The sequence below is a fragment of the Ochlerotatus camptorhynchus genome, unplaced genomic scaffold (assembly GCF_037179485.1).
Source record: "Ochlerotatus camptorhynchus isolate MF236.1 unplaced genomic scaffold, CSIRO-AGI_Acam_v1.1 ptg000379l, whole genome shotgun sequence".
Lineage (NCBI taxonomy): Eukaryota > Metazoa > Arthropoda > Insecta > Diptera > Culicidae > Ochlerotatus > Ochlerotatus camptorhynchus.
This window is the reverse complement of record NW_027040867.1, coordinates 3382147-3399730: the sequence shown is the minus strand read 5'-3', so window position 1 is coordinate 3399730 and position 17584 is coordinate 3382147. Positions and strand designations below refer to the sequence as shown.

The following is a 17584-nucleotide window of genomic DNA, read 5'->3' as shown; positions in this document are numbered from 1 at the left end:
GTATCGCTGCGCCATCTTTGCGGCCAAAATTTTACCTATTTTTATCCACAATTGGGATTTAACTAATTAATTTTATAAATGTGTGCGCTCAACAATGTGATTCCACGATAATTATCCACATTCCGTTTGCTTACCTTTCAGTTGGATATTCTCAGTAGATGATGCAACGGTACCAGCAAGCTAGCAGGCACTATGCTTTTTCAGAAATACTGACGGAACATCATCGGGTTCTAATTTGAAAGATGACTTGAGTTGTAATACGGCTGATGTAATCATCTCGACGTTCATATGTTTTGCACCTACACGGAGAACAAATTCGTTAAGTTAAGATAACAATCCTAATAGTTTCTTTCACATGAAAAAATATTGTTGTTTGAAAGAAACCTATAGTTATTTCAACATTAATTTGACCGTCAACTCAATCATATCTACCTAATAGATTCAACTGTTCATCTTATACTCAATTCAACTATAACTTTGATCAATTATAACAACCGCCAAATGTAATTTATTTATATACTTTGGTTTCAAGTGATCATCATAAATCCACATACTTTTAACTTGTGATGCGTAGAGCAGGCGATAAGATAGCTGGCTCTCACGCAGATGAACACGGTTCAAATTTAAGTTGAATGTTCTTGGTCACTTTTGTTATGATTTTGCAGTTGTGTTTTTGAGATCGATAAAGAAGCAACACAAACCTCCTTGATATGTCGATAATGAAGAGCAGTTCGTTTAATAAACATTGTAAAATTTTGCTTTCCTAACAATAGTTTTCTTGAATCAACTAAAGCATAGTTGTATTTTGGAGTTTGACGTTTGTTCATCTACTGAAAAATATAGTTGAGCCAACCGAGGAGCCAACTATGGACTATAGTTGTTGCCCTCTATATATAGTCAAATCAACTATAGTTTCGGGTTATCTCTAAAACAATTGAACAATATAGTTATTTTGACCGCTATAATTTGTTCTCCGTGTAGTGTTTGACACCCAGTGCGCTGCTCATTTGCGTAATTCCAGATACACTTTAGGTGCGACTAGAGTCTACTCTGATTCCTTCGTTCACATCGCAAGTAGTATCGCCAACTAACTTGAACTCATGTTGGTCAGTAGTGGTGTTTCAGAAAAAGTATACTATAAGCATAAGCATAGATACCTGGTGAATTTTCTCAATGCGGTCCTGTTGATCGATTTCGACTTTCGCAAAGTAATTGTCTTGCGAAGAAGGCAGAAAGCGATTTTAAGTGGATTGTGTACTTCGTGTCACTCGTTGCCTGATGTAGAAATATGTCAGATCTTTCGTCACCCTCACTGGGTTTTAATAGCGTCATAAGTGATCAGTTGTGATATGAGGGGCTCGGTGACCATAGAGCGACCATTTTGAGCACTGTGCAGAACTGGGTTCAATTTCTAGCTCCTTCATATAAACACATCATTCCAATTCAGCGTATCGTTTACCAAAACGAACCCAACCCTTTTATCCAACATTCCAGTGTAGTGATAGGCGATTCATCGGCTTCCAACAAAGCGAGTATAATATATTCCAACACATTTCCTTATAGAATTCGGACGCCTCTGGCGCTGGTATTGCTTATTTTAAAGTTTAAGATCACCAATTTTCACACATTAAGAATGATTACTGGTCCCATGCATCATGTTGGTTCTCTGTGCAATTGTTGATGAACTTGTAATAACGGAATCTAAGCCGCGGTCTATCACACTTATACTCATACTCAAAGGCATCAAATGTCAATTAGTCAATTCTGCTCGCTCGCCCACGCAAACTAATACCATCAGGGATATTTTCACCATGGTGGTGTTAGTGTGCGTGAACCAATAAGCAGTTTCAAGAAATTGACATTTGAAAACATTGACTTTGTTTACAACAGAACATACGACCATTTTTCTGTTCCTCATCCTTGGTTTCTTCGCGAGCTTTCAGACAAAATGATTTTATTTATGTTCTGCGTACGAACTTTGCATTTCATTAATTTATTTGTATGGTTTGACTTTGTGACAATATTGAAAAATAGATATAAAAATCACACAACCATATTTAATATCTCCCTATGTAATTATAAATTTTCTTTCGTTTCAGGGGAAAACCGCGTCACAACGCCCACCGCCATCGAAGCTGTGCTTCCTTGGAAACGTGTCGACGAGGACGACGAAAATGGTGCTATTAAACAGAACGAATTCCCATCGTGGGCTTCAAACAAGGAGTATTTAGCTTATAATTCACCAAGTGCAACATTTTTAGGTAAGTCCCTGTGGCACGCTCTCGGACTGTTTCCGGAACTTCCGGCGTCGGCGAAGAGCGAACCACATCGCCTGTTACGGTAACAATTGTACCGGAAAAAAATAACAGATTCAACGAAATCTCTCCGGGATTAAATGGGAACATCAACCCACCTAAACAGGGTTGCTTCTACTCACTTTGCTATAAAAAATGTTTTCGTAATTATGGAATCATTGGAAGCTATAATGATATTTTGTACTTGTAAATTACAAAAAGAGAATGTAAAGTATGTGTTTGACACATAAAACCTGTCAATTTCACTTAAATAGAGTCGCAATCAGCCATTTAATGATTAGTGAGCGCTCACTCTGAGTAGTTGCTCATGATTCATAAAATCGCTTATTGTGACCCACTGAAAGCGAAATTGACAGGTTTGATGTTTCAAACACATACTTTACAACCTCTTCTTGTAACTTACTACTAAAAAATATCATTATTGCATCCAAAGATTCCATAATTCCGAAAAACATTGTTTATAGCAAAGCCAGCTAAAGCCACACTGCATCTAAAGAACCATTTCCTTCTCCTCTCCTGAGTCATCCTGCTTCACAAATCACAATCAATGCAATCAAGCAATTAGGTCTGCGTCTGTAACATCTATTGGCGTGCCTAGGAATCTCTTGTTCTACCTTTCTTGCTGTCTTGATAGGTGTTTCATAATGTCTATTCTTGCATGACAACTTCCACGATAATTTTACATTTTTCAATATCAAATTTAAGTTTAAAGTTTACCTTTATTTATTTTAAGTTCGAAAAAAAAAATCACTCGCACTTATCAAATACACACTCAAACATACACTCTAAGAAGACTTACCGAAGGACCGTTTGATGATAGAACCAACAATAATTGTCTCCTACGTGTGAATATTTATTAAGGCACCGTCTCAGTCCCGTCCAGTCTCAGCACCTTGGTCATCCATAGATAGTTATGATTTTTCCAGTCGAAATTGCATGTTCACAAACAAAAAAGTCGCATCCTTAAAGAAGAAAATGGCAACGAATCCAAAATTAACTGGCTAATAGTTTGTAGAAGAGTTTGCTTAAGCTTTTTCTTCACTTTTCGTTCGTATCATATGTCTTATCTGTCCCGAAACTGTGTCTACTACCGCTACTGCTACTACTACTACCACTACTACTACTACTACTACTACAACTACTGCTCTACCATAAAAACCGTACAATCCATACCGGCGCCGTATCACTGAAGAACTGCTGCTTGCAAGCCAGGAATGAGTTCGTCACGAAAGGCGTCACGAATGTCGAGACGTCGAGGTTAGATTCAAATGCGGAGTGAACAGTGTGTCCTTTTTACGTAAACTTGTCTTTAGCCGTGCAGAAATGTCCTTTGATTGATTTGTTGATTTATTTTTCTGGTTAGAGTCCACGTTTGGAACTTTGCATGATTTTTGGTTTGTTTTACAGTCCTATCGTCTTGTTTGCCGTATGATTTTGTATAATGTGGAAATGTGTGTGAAGTTTGCACAGCACATTGTATTACCATCGGTCGGTTAATATTTATTTTCGATTCCATCACCAAGTGGTTGAACTGAGCTAGTAGGTTAAAAAAAGAAATCCAAAGAGGTTTTTTTTCATATTAAATATTTTTAGGTCAAACAATACGAAAATAGTATGCCATATTCGCATTAGTTCGCAAGTTATCATCACTATAGAAAACAAATTTTGTTTCAGCATTCTATTGTACTAAAATATAGAAGGTTCAGCTCTTTAGAAAACTTACAGATCCCATCAGGGATGCCAGATTTGAAGACATGTCTTCATTTTAAAGACATTTGAAATTCGATCATATGACAAAATGTCGAATGACGAAATGCCGAATGACAAAAGGAAGAAAGGTCGAATGGACAAAATGTCGAATGACAAAAGGACGAAAGGACAAAAGGTCGAATGATGAGAAGGTAGACAAAAAGTCGAACGGAAAAAAGGTCACATGACAAAAGGTAGAATTTACAAAAGGTTGAATGATTAAAAGCAAGACAAAGTTCACATATGAAGTAACAAAAAAAAAACAATTTGAAACATAATAAAGTTATTCCAATAATGTTCCGAAGGATTCAACCAGAAGTTATAAGAGATGAAACGACGGAAAACAATAATAATGGGGTATTAATGCCCAGTGTCATCAAACATAAAACATTATTATATTAACATTTTATTAACATTCATTGGGTCATTCGACCTTTTGTTCCTCTTTGAACTATTCTACGATTTGTTCATTCATCCTTATGTCTAGCTTATCATTTGACCTTTTGTCACCATTCAACGTTTAGTCCATTCGACTTATTGTTCCTCTTTGGGCATTTTGATCTTTTGTCTCTCTTTGTGTCAATCGACCTTTTGTCCCTTTTTGAACAATTTTATTTTCTTTACTATCGTGATTTTTAGCCTAAGCTAGTTCATCCCGTAATGTTTGAAACCATTCGATCTTTTATCCCTTTTGAACCGTTCGACCTTTTGTCCCCCTTCCCATCATTCGGCCTTTTGTCCATTCGACCTTTTGTCCCCTTTCTAATCATTTGAACTTTTGTACCTTTAACCTTTTGTACTTTCAACATTTTGTCCTTTCGGCCTTTTGTTATTCGACGTTTTGTCTTTCGACCATTTGCACCTGAAATTCTGTGGTCATTTTTTCCTCGCAGACATTTTTTAGATAGGGGAATTTACGTATTCTCGGCAACCTAAGCAGCGACCTTCTTTCTATAGTCTTTTTCTCTATGGAACGCACACATATGCAGTATTGGTTTGTTTACAATCTTTTGCTGCCAGCTGCTCTAACAATTTCAGTCGAAAGAATTGTCAAAAACTGTTTTGAAACGCTTTTACAAAGCTCCAATCTTCTCTAGTGAGAGCGAGTATTGTCGGCAACCAGTTTTTCTTCGGCAACCGTTCCATTTGAACTGCATGTAAATCTGCTGTTCTATTATCGGCAACTCGAAATCAGGTACAATTTGTAGTGCGTGTGTTTTATTTCAAGAAAACCCTGCTAGATTGCTTTTTCTCAGTGGTAAAAATATAGTCAAATTGAAGATGAAAGCATAAAGAATCGTTTGCATGCATTCAGCGAAGCGTTTTCGTAAGAAAATCCAGTGAAAATAGTGTTTCAATTTGGGTTGCCGAAAATAGTCTGTCATGCCGAAGCCGTAATTTCCCCTATTTAATGTTTTGTGACATGTATAAATTGAAGAAGCCTTCTGAAGGCTTTTTTAAATGTTAACTAGACATGCGAAGATTTATCTTTTCTGAAGGATGATTTTGACTGCATATGTTAAGCTCCTTCTTGATAATGTTGATTACGAATAATGTAACCAACATGTATTTTTTCAGAATAATACTTGATGGTCGATCAATTCACACAAATTTACTGAAATCTTCAATTAGCTGAAGTCTTTTTGAATACTTCCTGATCAACCTGGCAATATCTGAGCCTCGTTATTTGAATTTTTCAACAGTTGAAGATCTTCAGAATAATACGTGATCAACCTTAAGTATTAAAAAAAAATATCCAGTGGACTTTACTGATATCTTCAATCAGCTGGAGATCTTTTGAGTAGTCCCTAATCAACCTGCCGACTAGGAAGAATGTCTTAAAATAGTGAACAATCTGAAGCCTCTAGAAAATATTCAGAAATCTTTCCCATTAAACCTGCTGTTTTTTGAGCAGTTGGAGATCTTCAGAATAAGCTTCATCAACTTGAAGTCTTGGAAAATCACAGAAAAAAAAATTTAGATGACATTATTGAATTGTTTTTATTCAACTGGATAAAAGTCCTGACTTAAATACGTCCTGCCCAATCTTGAAGGAATATCCTGAAGACTGTAAAATATATAAAGCAACAAATAATTCACATGATGGGAGAATGTCTGAGAAACGTCATTTATATTTTAGGAACAGTTTTAGATCATCAGAATAATACGTGGCCAACCTGAAGTCTGGAATAAAATATACAGAAGACTGAACTGAAAGCTTCGACATTTGAAATTATAAACAGTTGCAGATCTTCAGTTTGAAAGTCACGAAAAAAAATCCATCGGACTTAGTTGATATCATATCGAAAATCCGTGTATATCAAGAAAGTTCTGTAAAATTCCACGCAAAATTCCTTAAATTCTACGTACTTCCACAAAGTTACTTGAACAAAAACTGAATTACGTGAACTCAAACGAAGCTCCCTGGCCTTCATTCCAATCCATTGAGCTTACCGGAAGTTATTAGTGCTCATATAAACTTCCATGAACTTGTAGGAAGTTCTGAAAATTTTGGAAAATGCTGTCAACTTCCAAGAAGTTTCCTGAACTCATAAGATTTTCCATAGCTTATAGAAAATTTTCTAAGCTCCTAGAATGTTTACTGAATTTCTAGCATGTTTTTTGGGCTTGTTTTTTATAACTCATAGAATGTGCGCTGAACATCTACAAATTGACCTTAACTTCTATAATAACTTATCAGCTTCTTCGAAGTTCCCTGAACATGTACCAACTTCCTTAAGTATTAATTATACTAATATTGTAAAACAACAATGAACTTCTGTGAACTTCTGGAAAGATTCCGAACCTTTTCTACGAATATATTGCTGTACATCTGGGCAGTTCCCTGAAATTAAACAAAGTTTGCTAATATGAAGCTCTGTGAAGCACTACAAAGTTCCCCGAGTTTTTACGAAATGTCCTGTATTACGACCAACCCTGAACATCTATGAAGTCCTTAAAGTTGTTCTAAGTTCGCTGAATTTATAAAAAAAAAACCCTTAACTTCAACGAAGTATCCCGGATGTCTACGACATTCATTAAATCTCAATAACGTTCACTAAATATTTACAAAGTTGATGGAAATCTAGGAAGTTATTTGAATTTCTATAAGATTTGTTAAAATTCTACAAAATTCTACAAAGTAAGCTGGACTTCTACAAAACTTTCTGGGCTCCTTGAAAGATAACTGAACTTATACGCAGTTCACTGAACTAAACGAAGTTTCCTAAAGTTTCATGAAGGTCTACGAAGTTCCTTTTTTTTTTTTTTTTTTTTTTTAACTCTTTATTTGTTCCAAATTCAAAATAAATTACATTTCATTTTAACCTAGGTGCTCCAGTTACTGCAGTAACGTACCAGCCTTAATTGTTATGATATATATCTAAGTGTTTTTACATTGTTCATGTCTTGGCAATTCAGTATTTTAAACAGGTTTTTTTTAACCTGCATGTCAGTATAACAATTGATATCTTAAAACTAAAAACTAAAACTAAATCTTATCTAAGTATAAAGGGAATTAATCGTTGCAATTGAGGATTGCAACGATTTTTGCCTGAAATTATTAATTATTTTGTTGGACATTTGTGCTAAAGTCTCAACATTCGAAATTCTATGTACTTCGGTAGTACTGTACCAGGGAGGCAACTTCAAAATCATTTTCAGAATTTTATTCTGAATCCTTTGAAGTGCTTTTTTCCTGGTAGTGCAGCAACTAGACCATATTGGCACAGCGTAAAGCATGGCCGGTCTAAAAACTTGTTTAAATATTAGAAGTTTATTCGTCAGGCAAAGTTTGGATTTCCTGTTTATAAGAGGATACAAACATTTTATATATTTGTTACATTTGGCTTGAATGCCCTCAATGTGATCTTTAAAAGTTAATTTTTGGTCAAGTATTAATCCAAGATATTTCACTTGGTTTGACCAGGAAATTGGAACTCCGTTCATAGTGACTATGTGACTACTACTAGGTTTCAAAAAAGAAGCTCTAGGCTTATGTGGAAATATTATAAGTTGAGTTTTGGAAGCGTTGGGAGAAATCTTCCATTTTTGTAAATAAGAAGAGAAAATATCTAAACCTTTCTGCAGTCTGCTGCAAATAACACGAAGACTTCTTCCTTTAGCGGAAATGCCTGTGTCATCAGCGAACAAAGATTTGTGGCAACCCTGAGGCAAATCAGGGAGGTCCGAAGTGAAAATGTTATACAATATAGGCCCAAGAATGCTACCCTGAGGAACTCCTGCCCTAACAGGTAGTCGATTAGATTTGGAATTTTGATAATTTACTTGAAGAGTTCTGTCAGTTAAATAATTTTGAACTAATTTCATAATATAAAGTGGAAAATTAAACTTTTTCAATTTAGCAATCAAACCTTCATGCCAAACACTGTCGAATGCTTTTTCTATGTCTAGAAGAGCAACTCCAGTTGAGTGGCCTTCAGATTTGTTTGAACGAATTAAATTGTTAACTCTTAAGAGTTGATGAGTAGTTGAATGCCCATGGCGAAATCCAAACTGCTCATCTGCAAAAATTGAGTTCGTATTGATGTGAAGCATCATTCTATTCAAAATTATCTTTTCAAAAAGTTTACTTATTGAAGAAAGCAAACTTATTGGACGGTAGCTAGAAGCTTCAGCTGGATTTTTATCCGGCTTCAAAATTGGAACAACTTTTGCATTTTTCCATTTATCAGGAAAGTATGCCAAATGGAAACATCTGTTAAATAATTTTACCAGGAAAGACAAGGTACTCTCTGGGAGTTTTTTGATGAGGATATAGAAAATACCATCATCACCTGGAGCTTTCATATTTTGAAACTTTTTAGTTATAGACCTTACTTCGTCCAAATCAGTCCCCCGAGAGAAAATATTCAGAAAATCCCGAGCAACCTGATTCTCAATAGGACTAGTAAGACCCAAACTGAAATTATGGGAACTCTCGAATTGCTTAGCAAGTTTCTGAGCTTTTTCCAAATTTGTGATCAAAATTTTACCACCTTCTTTAAGCGCTGGAATAGGCTTTTGAGGTTTTTTCAAAATTTTTGTGAGTTTCCAAAATGGTTTGGAACTCGGGTCTAATTTAGAAATATTATTTTCAAAAGTTTTGTTCCTCAGGGCAGAGAATCGCTTTTTAATTTGTTTTTGCAAATCCCGCCAGATAACTTTCATGGCAGGATCGCGTGTTCTTTGATATTGTCTCCTACGGACATTTTTAAGACGGATCAAGAGTTGAAGATCATCGTCTATTATAATTGAATCGAATTTAACCTCGCATTTTGGTACTGAGGCAGCTCTTGCTTCAACTATAGAAGTAGTCAGAGATTCAAGAGCATAATTAATTTCATCTTTGGTTTGCAAAGGAATGTTTGGATCGAAGTTATATTCCATAAATGTTCGATACTGCTCCCAATCAGCTCTATGGTAATTGAAAGTAGAGCTGTTGGGATTACAAATTATTTCTTGGGATATTTCAAAAGTTACTGGAAGGTGATCAGAACCGAAGTCAGCATGGGTAACCAATTGGCTACAAAGTTGACATGAATCAGTTAAGACCAAATCAATAGTGGAGGGATTTCTTGCAGAAGAAAAGCATGTTGGGCTGTTTGGATATTGAATAGTGTAATAACCTGCAGAACAATCATCAAACACCACAGTAATATTACCATTGGAATTGCTTTGAGCATTATTCCATGAGCGGTGTTTTGCATTAAAATCACCAATAATGAAGAATTTAGACCTATGACGGGTAAGTTTCTGGAGGTCACCCTTGAGAAAATTCTTTTGCTGGCCTACGCATTGGAATGGCAAATAGGCAGCTATAAACGTAAGTTGTCCAAATTTTGTTTCAACAGAAACTCCCAAAGTTTCAAAAACTTTGGTTTCAAATGAAGAAAGAATTTTATGTTTGATTCGTCTATGAATAATGATGGCAACGCCACCACAGGGTCCATCAAGACGATCATTTCTATAAATCAAGTAATTTGCGTCCTTCTTAACCTTATGGGCAGGTTTAAGGAACGTTTCAGTTATAACGGCAATATGCACGTTATGAACTCGCAAAAAGTTAAATAGCTCGTCTTCATTATCTTTAAGAGATCGAGCATTCCAATTTACAATGTTTAATGCTTTAAAATCCATTACTGAATTTTAAAGTCATGACAATATTATTTGCAAATTTTACTCCAGTTTGAATAGCATCAAACATGGAGTTAGATTTAAGCATATCAGAAATCATGTCAATTAATGAATTCTGTAAAAATTCCATTTTGGGGGCAGTAATGCTTCCTAAGTCCAAATTGTCAAAATTTCCGTTAGAACGTTGGTTAGTATTTTGATTTCTACCCGCTGCAATAGCAGCATAGGTAGCTCCATTAACTCGCTGAACATTTTTAGCAGCGAAGGGAGTAGGTACAGATGAAACATTTGAAGCAGGGGAGATATTTGTACCTACGGGTACGAATGTAGAATTTGTTCCTCGCTGACCGTTGTTAACAGCAGAGGAATTTGTACCTGGTCGGAAACGTGGAGCGTTTCCAACCTGTCGCTTAGAACGAGATTGTAGGATCGCTTTGCGAGTCTTACATTCCCAAAAATTAGATTTGTGGTTTTCACCACAATTTGAACATTTAAATTTCTTAGGATCTTCCTTCACAGGACAGTCGTCCTTTGCGTGAGAGGAATCACCACAATTCATGCATTTAGCTGGCATGTAGCAATTTTTAGTTCCGTGACCCCATCCCTGGCACTTACGGCACTGGGTGAGGTTTTGGAAATTTCCTCCAGTCTTCCTGAAGTGTTCCCACTTCACTCGGACATGGAGCATAAGGCTAGCTTTTTCTAAGGCCTTAAGGTTGCTTAGTTCACTAGACTTGAAGTGAACTAAATAAAAATCATTAGAAATACCGTTGCGCGAATCGCCAGGACGGGACTTCATTTTCATTTTGATTACTTGGAGTGGCACAACTCCAAGTAATTTTGCCAGTTCATCTTTGATCTCATCCAGGGATTCACCACTGGGCAGTCCTTTCATGACAACCTTGAACACACGTTCAGTTTTGGTGTCGTAAGTAAAAAATTTGTGCTTCTTCTCAGTAAGATACTTGAGAAGACATTTAAATCCGTCCAAGGTTTCAGCTAATACACGGCATTCACCCCGACGTCCAATTTGTAGTGAAAACTTAACTTTCACGAAATTCAAAAGTTCCATGCGAAGAGCATGGAAATCGGTAGTGGTTATCACAATAGGGGGAATCTTTTCCTTCTTGGCATTAAGCCGGGAAAGTTTACTAGAATTTTTCTTGGATGATGGATCATTCTCATCATCCGTGAGCAAATCAAATTGATTACTCAAATTAATTTCATCAGAAGGGGGGTCAAAAGTTTGCCCCTTTCTTTTGCGTTTAGGCGCCATGGGGGCAGTAAATTTTTATCCAAATCGACTTCCAAGCAGATTACTATAAGAATCTGAAGGATCGAAGAGGAATTTTCCAAATCGATATCCAAGAAGGATTACCTCGGGTAGGGTCCAAACAAGGATCGAAGAGGAATAAGAGGAGTTGAACAAGGTAGAAAATTTTTACAGGTTGAGCACTGAAAAGTGCTGTTTAAATTTGTTGTAGCTTTAGGTAGTAGTAACACTTCCTTCAGCAAAAAGCAAATAGATCCGCACGGCAAGAGAGCACGATGCGGACTGAAGTTCCTTGATTGTTTACAACGTTCCTCGACGTTAACGTTACAAATCTGAAATATTCAAAAAAACTGTGCCCGCTCTTCGGAGTAGCACCGGCAGCGATGAAGACATGAGAAGACATTTCATCGATCTCATTGTTGATTTTTTAATTTAAATACGCCTGGCATCCCTGGATTCCATACAGTGTGATTTGTTGGTACCGAAATTCCGCATGTGAAATTACCGGTACATTCGGTACTGGTCATTTGCAATATGAGTAATATATTTTATTAATATGATGTCAATTTTTTATTCTTGGAATACTTTTAATGTATTCCTTAGTACCACTGTCCACGAGTTATGATTTTGATATATTTTTTTTTAAATGTCACGAACTCCTCGAACCTCGATTAAACAAACTAAAACAGAACAGATGAGGAAGTGCGGATAAATTAATAGACGGATCAAGAAGTGAAACATTGGCGACATTTTGCTGCTCAGCAAGCGGTGTGTTCAACATTGACTTTCTACTCACGCCGTGAAAGCATACTGTCAATCTTAACGGCAGGCGAAAGCCTTTCCGTTATTGAAAATGTTTCACTTTATAGATTTTTTTGTGGTGTGAGGCTGAAAAAATAGTCAAAATCGAGGACGGTAGCATGGTGAAAATGTCATTATAGAATATGGATGAACGAAATCCAACAAACATTTTAAGCTGAACAGTAGCTTATCCAGCCTAAGATATTCTAATTCTGCTAAATGGATGTTTTTTTCAGCTTTTAGCTAGCTAACATGAAGTTGTCTGAAATATTGAAAGGAAACTATTTCATAGTGCTTTTTAAACAACTAAGTACGGTTCGTTCTACTTCAGTAGAGTCAGAGAGAGCATATAATGCGTCTGGAAATTTTGCTGCTGAAATTCGTTCATGGTAGACGATACATTGAATGTGCGTCACATTTATAAGCCTAAAGATACGATAATGAACACATTTTTTTACAGTAACAACTTATTACTAATAAGTGTTAATTTTGTCCAATGGCGACATGTCTGGGGATGAGATTTGGATTGTGACCTTCAGCGTGAGAGGCATGGATGCTACCCGAGTAGAGAGAGGTAAAACTTCAAAAATAATATCGGAAAATCTATGGGACTATAACTGACAAATAGCATCCATTATTTTAACAAAATCATTTGGTACCGGTAATTTACTGGTATTAACGGTACTGAACCTTAAACCAAGTGCTTAAAACCACATTGGCTTCATCCGGCCCCTGATAGCACACTTGTCACAAACCGGTTTTAGTTAGAATCAAGTTGCTGCAACTTTGTGTGACAGATGTGTGCTACTTGGGTCATGTTCCGGGTACCCCCGAGGAAGTGGCCAGTGTCTGACTAGGACCATAATCCATCTAGCGACACATCAAATTACATCAGAATTCAAAAACAAGATCAATGACAGCCCCAAGCCGAGTGTCAAGGACCACATTGGCCACATCCTGCCATGTTCCGGGTACTCCCGAGAAAGTGGCCAGTTCCTCACTAGGAGCAATACGCATCATGTTGCATATCAAATTACACCATATTTTAAAAACAAAATCAGTATCAGCCAAACCGAGTGCCCACGGTCACATTGGCCGCCTCCGGCATTTCCCTGGTACCCCCGAGGAAACGGCCCGTTTCTGACTAGAACCAAAAACCCATCAGAATTTAAAAAAAACAAGATCAAAGTCAGCCAAACCGTGTACTCAGGATCACCTTGGCCTCATCCGGCCATTCATTTATCAAGTTTGTTTATTTAGAAGGCTCAATCGCGTTAGCTTTACGGAGCCGATAATTCATTGTTTATAACAAAAATCACTTATTTGTATGTCTAGTAGGAGCCGAATACTCGCGGCTTACCCCAAATTATAAGGGTACATAGGATCTTGATAGGAGCTTGGGGGTGGGGTCTCGAGGCAACGAGCGTTGTCGCCAGTATGAACGCTATGTCGAATCTAGATTCGTCTGGAGTTCGAACGGCTTTAGTGACCAGTGGGCGACGATGAGACTCATCGATGTAATGTACTGGCAAATTACAGATCTGATAGCTACAGGATCGCTGAATGTTATTTTATTATAGCTTCAGTAACGCATACTCCTGCACGCGTGTATGTCACGAAAAGATAAAAGCTCAGGCCAGAGCTAAAATAAATCAGAGCGGACATTCTCTGTTGAACCTCCAAACGTAAAACAGAGCAAATTCTTTAATCGAGACAAACAAAAACTAATAAAGAGAGACTAAAAACATCCCACCATGTTCCGGGTACACCCGAGGAAGTTGCAAGTCAGGTAACACAGTAGGACCAAAACGCAACATGTAACAAATCTGATTCAAAAACACAGGCTTGCTAAAACTCCTCAAACTCACTGGAGGTTTTAAAACACTCTTGTCTTGCGAGTTTAGTCAGCCCGCACCTCGAGTTAGTGGCCGCAGGAATATTGAAGAAGTGAAAAAAAAAAACTCCTCGAGAGAGGGAGAGTGAACTTCAGCGAGAGAATGATTTGACGTGAGGTGCGCTTTTCGAGACTCCGGATGACTTTTTTGTTCAACGCAAGAACTCATAAATGGTTAACATGTTTCAAGATGCATGTTGTTTATTTCTCATTCATTCTGGGCTAAAATTCATAATTATGAATAAAATTGGGCTAGAATGATATCCTTGCTGAGATTCAGAGCGATTCTTTAAAGGTTGCTCTTTGCGTTCAATGTGTGAGGAAATAACAAACCGGCTTGCCGGACAAATCTACACTGTACGGATGAATCCACACAACTTCATACAGTGACGAAACAACCGATTCATATCCAAATATTTGATTTTGGTTTGAATATTATTCTTCGCCTCGTATTGCATAAAAATGTCATAGACTGATTATTAACATAAGTTTCCAATTCTTCTTTCAAACACAGACTTGGACAAGTTAAAATCAAAGACAGCACTCAGATAATTAAACGACCTAACACAGCGATCAACTGGATTGTTAATAACCATAAAAAGTTCTGTGATTTCTGATTAGAAGTTAGTCTTGGTCAGGCATGGAAAATCATTTACATTCATTTCGTACATTGCATCAACAGAATTCCGTAAAATGTAGGTTTTATGATTAGCTATAACTTTTGTGAATAATTCAAATCTGTATCACTTATACATGATGAACCAGAGCGAACAGAACCCACCATTGTTTTTCAGTGAATGTAAATTACCCCGCTCTAGTTCGTCATGCATAAGAGAAACTGATAAAAACTCAAACAATTGTAGTTAATCATAAAACCTACAAAAGCTTCATCCGTCATTTTACGGAATTCTGTTGATGAAAAAAGTTAGAGGCAAATGAATGTATTGTAAATGAATGCACAAAATGAATACAAATAATTTTCCATTCTTGGTCTTGGTCCCGAAAATGGCGAGAAGGCATGTAAAAGTACAAATAGTGTAGCAGTGAGAAAGGCAACCTAGATTACTCTTGACAAGATCAAAGACAAACATCCGCTGAAGTTTACACCGTTTGAAAAATTCGTGTAAATTTCTGTGATATATAGCACACGTGTAGTAAACGCTAGATTTGGAGTAAATTTACACGATATTTCATGTAAACACAATCTTGCAATCAACTTTGTTGTTATACCAACTTTAGCTCAAAATTAAACGAAGGTAGATTTTACGCGACGGTTAATATTCAGCTTCCTAAAAAACCTTGGGCAGGCCTGTGCTATGTCCTGGATATTGTTTTATGTCTCTGACCAACACGTTTTGTTAAGAACCAGAATCTGGTAAATGATAAATTGATAAGATCAAGCAAGAAATGTTACATTATCATACAAAATAACTTATTTTCTTTGAAAAGTGTGAATTTGTCTCACCAATTCCAACTTTAATATTACAAGATCCCAGATTACGGCATCTTTTATAGTTAAAATTTCTAAAGAAATAATAATAAATGTTTAACGACTCCTTGCCCGTGAAAAATAAGTCAGATAATTGATTATCTGCATTCAACACCATAATAGTTGGCCCCTTTTAACTCGAATATAGCTTCGAACGTTCACATGAACCTAACAGTTCAGTTCAACCACCGTCACCTTGAGAAGTATACAGATGATTCACCAGTAAAGACTCCACCACCTTTGGCCACCCCGCCCGTCTTTTTTTCCGCTTCCGTTCGGTACTTGAACTCACCCACCCACCCATTCTGTATTTATTTCCCGGTACGATCAACCACACACACCTGTACACATATGATTTGATTAATTTGCATCCGCTGCATTAGCTTGCACCTAACAGCATTTCTCTATCCCATTATCCGTGACCTTCCTGTCACCGCTCAACCGTTCCTGTAGGTGGCCTAACACAACCTAAACAGGCTAAGTCTGTAATAGGTCTTTTCCGGCGCGAGAGTTCCGGCTCGGGCGGTATCGTCATTGGCGGGGTAACGGATTCCGAGACATCGACCCCGGTGACGGCGACGACACCAATCGGCCGCGTCAAGAAGGATAAACGATCGGCCTCGATCGCCGGCTACATCACGTTCCCTGGTTCGAGCGAAGCCGCCGGTGATGATCCGCTGGGAGTTTCGAAGGCGGTCGTGCCCCACGCCAATGCCTTCCCGGTTACGGCCAGCCACCGGCGCAACAATCGACGTGGCTCGATGCTGGAGCTAAGCGGGTAAGTTGAAAGATTTTCTTTCTTCCTTTTCCGAACCTTCTGTCCTCTATTTTTACGTACTCCCCCTTGTCCTGTACATTATATTGGCTCTCTATATAAGCTCCTAAATGCGAAATATATCCGGATGGATACTCTCCCCTAAATGCGACTCTTCTGTTTGGAACAACCTTTCAAATAGAAGAGTATTTTCCAATCGCCGCTAATTAAAAAGTATTTCAATAAGTGTTCTTTTGCATGCGGATAGTAGACTCGTAAGGAATTGTGGTTTTTTTTATCTGTGTGTGGTGTTTTGGTTTATTAATGTTTTTGATTTAATGTCATTGTTGATTACTGTCTATTTTTTAGTTTGTAAGAGATTAGACATAAGACTAACACAGTAAAACAATCAGGGATTACTCAATGTACATTCAATCAGAAGGGAAATACTAAACTGATCGGGACACTACATGACACTGTCCAGACAGGTACATTCTTTCAGACAGGATCATCGTTCTAACACGCAATACTACTACAACTACAAGAACTTACACTTTTTTACTGTTACAACTCGCACACATCGGAATCCTAAAAGTCCGAATGTTTATCCTTTGGTTTCTATTACGATTATTTTATGTTCAAATGATAAACTGATTTCGTTTCGGTCCAATCGTCGAACGTGGATTTGTTGAAAATGATGTGTTGATATCCTATTTTGATACGTGTAAAAAAAAACTGGAACAATAGGAATGGTATTCAAACCTCACGGCTATAAATCTGATGAATTTTTTTATAAATATTTTCCACCAAAGATTGAAACTTCACTAAAAAAAATGGTATGGTAAGTATGGTAAATAAAGAGACTTTTAACGGTACCATATCCGGGGGCAAAATTATTATTTTGATGAAATTGATAAAAATGCCTTGCGTTTTCAGCTATCCCGTAGAAAATTTTTGGTAAACGATACCAAGAAAAATCTTGATAGTATTTCAGCAAGGGACTCTTGTGATGAGTTTTTAAACAAACAAAAAAGTATATTTTTCGTAACTGACGTTAAATAACTTACGATATCTTCAATCATAAAAACGATTATAGGGCTATAACGACTATTGTCACTAGCTTGAAAAATAATTGACGACTAAACTAAGTGCCACTGAATACAAATTATGTAAA

At 37.1% G+C, this 17584-nt stretch overlaps 1 protein-coding gene across 10 annotated transcripts in view; it reads left to right on the top strand.

Annotated features, from left to right (window-relative positions):
- Window positions 1-17584, top strand: part of Nhe2 (Na[+]/H[+] hydrogen exchanger 2) — a 273598-nt gene that overhangs the window by 234563 nt on the left and 21451 nt on the right. For all 10 annotated transcript variants that reach the window (XM_065232881.1, XM_065232880.1, XM_065232878.1 and 7 more), the window contains 2 exons: window positions 2100-2261; window positions 16110-16434. In XM_065232881.1, the coding sequence (XP_065088953.1) occupies window positions 2100-2261; window positions 16110-16434 (487 nt within the window). The remainder of the gene's footprint in view (window positions 1-2099; window positions 2262-16109; window positions 16435-17584) is intronic.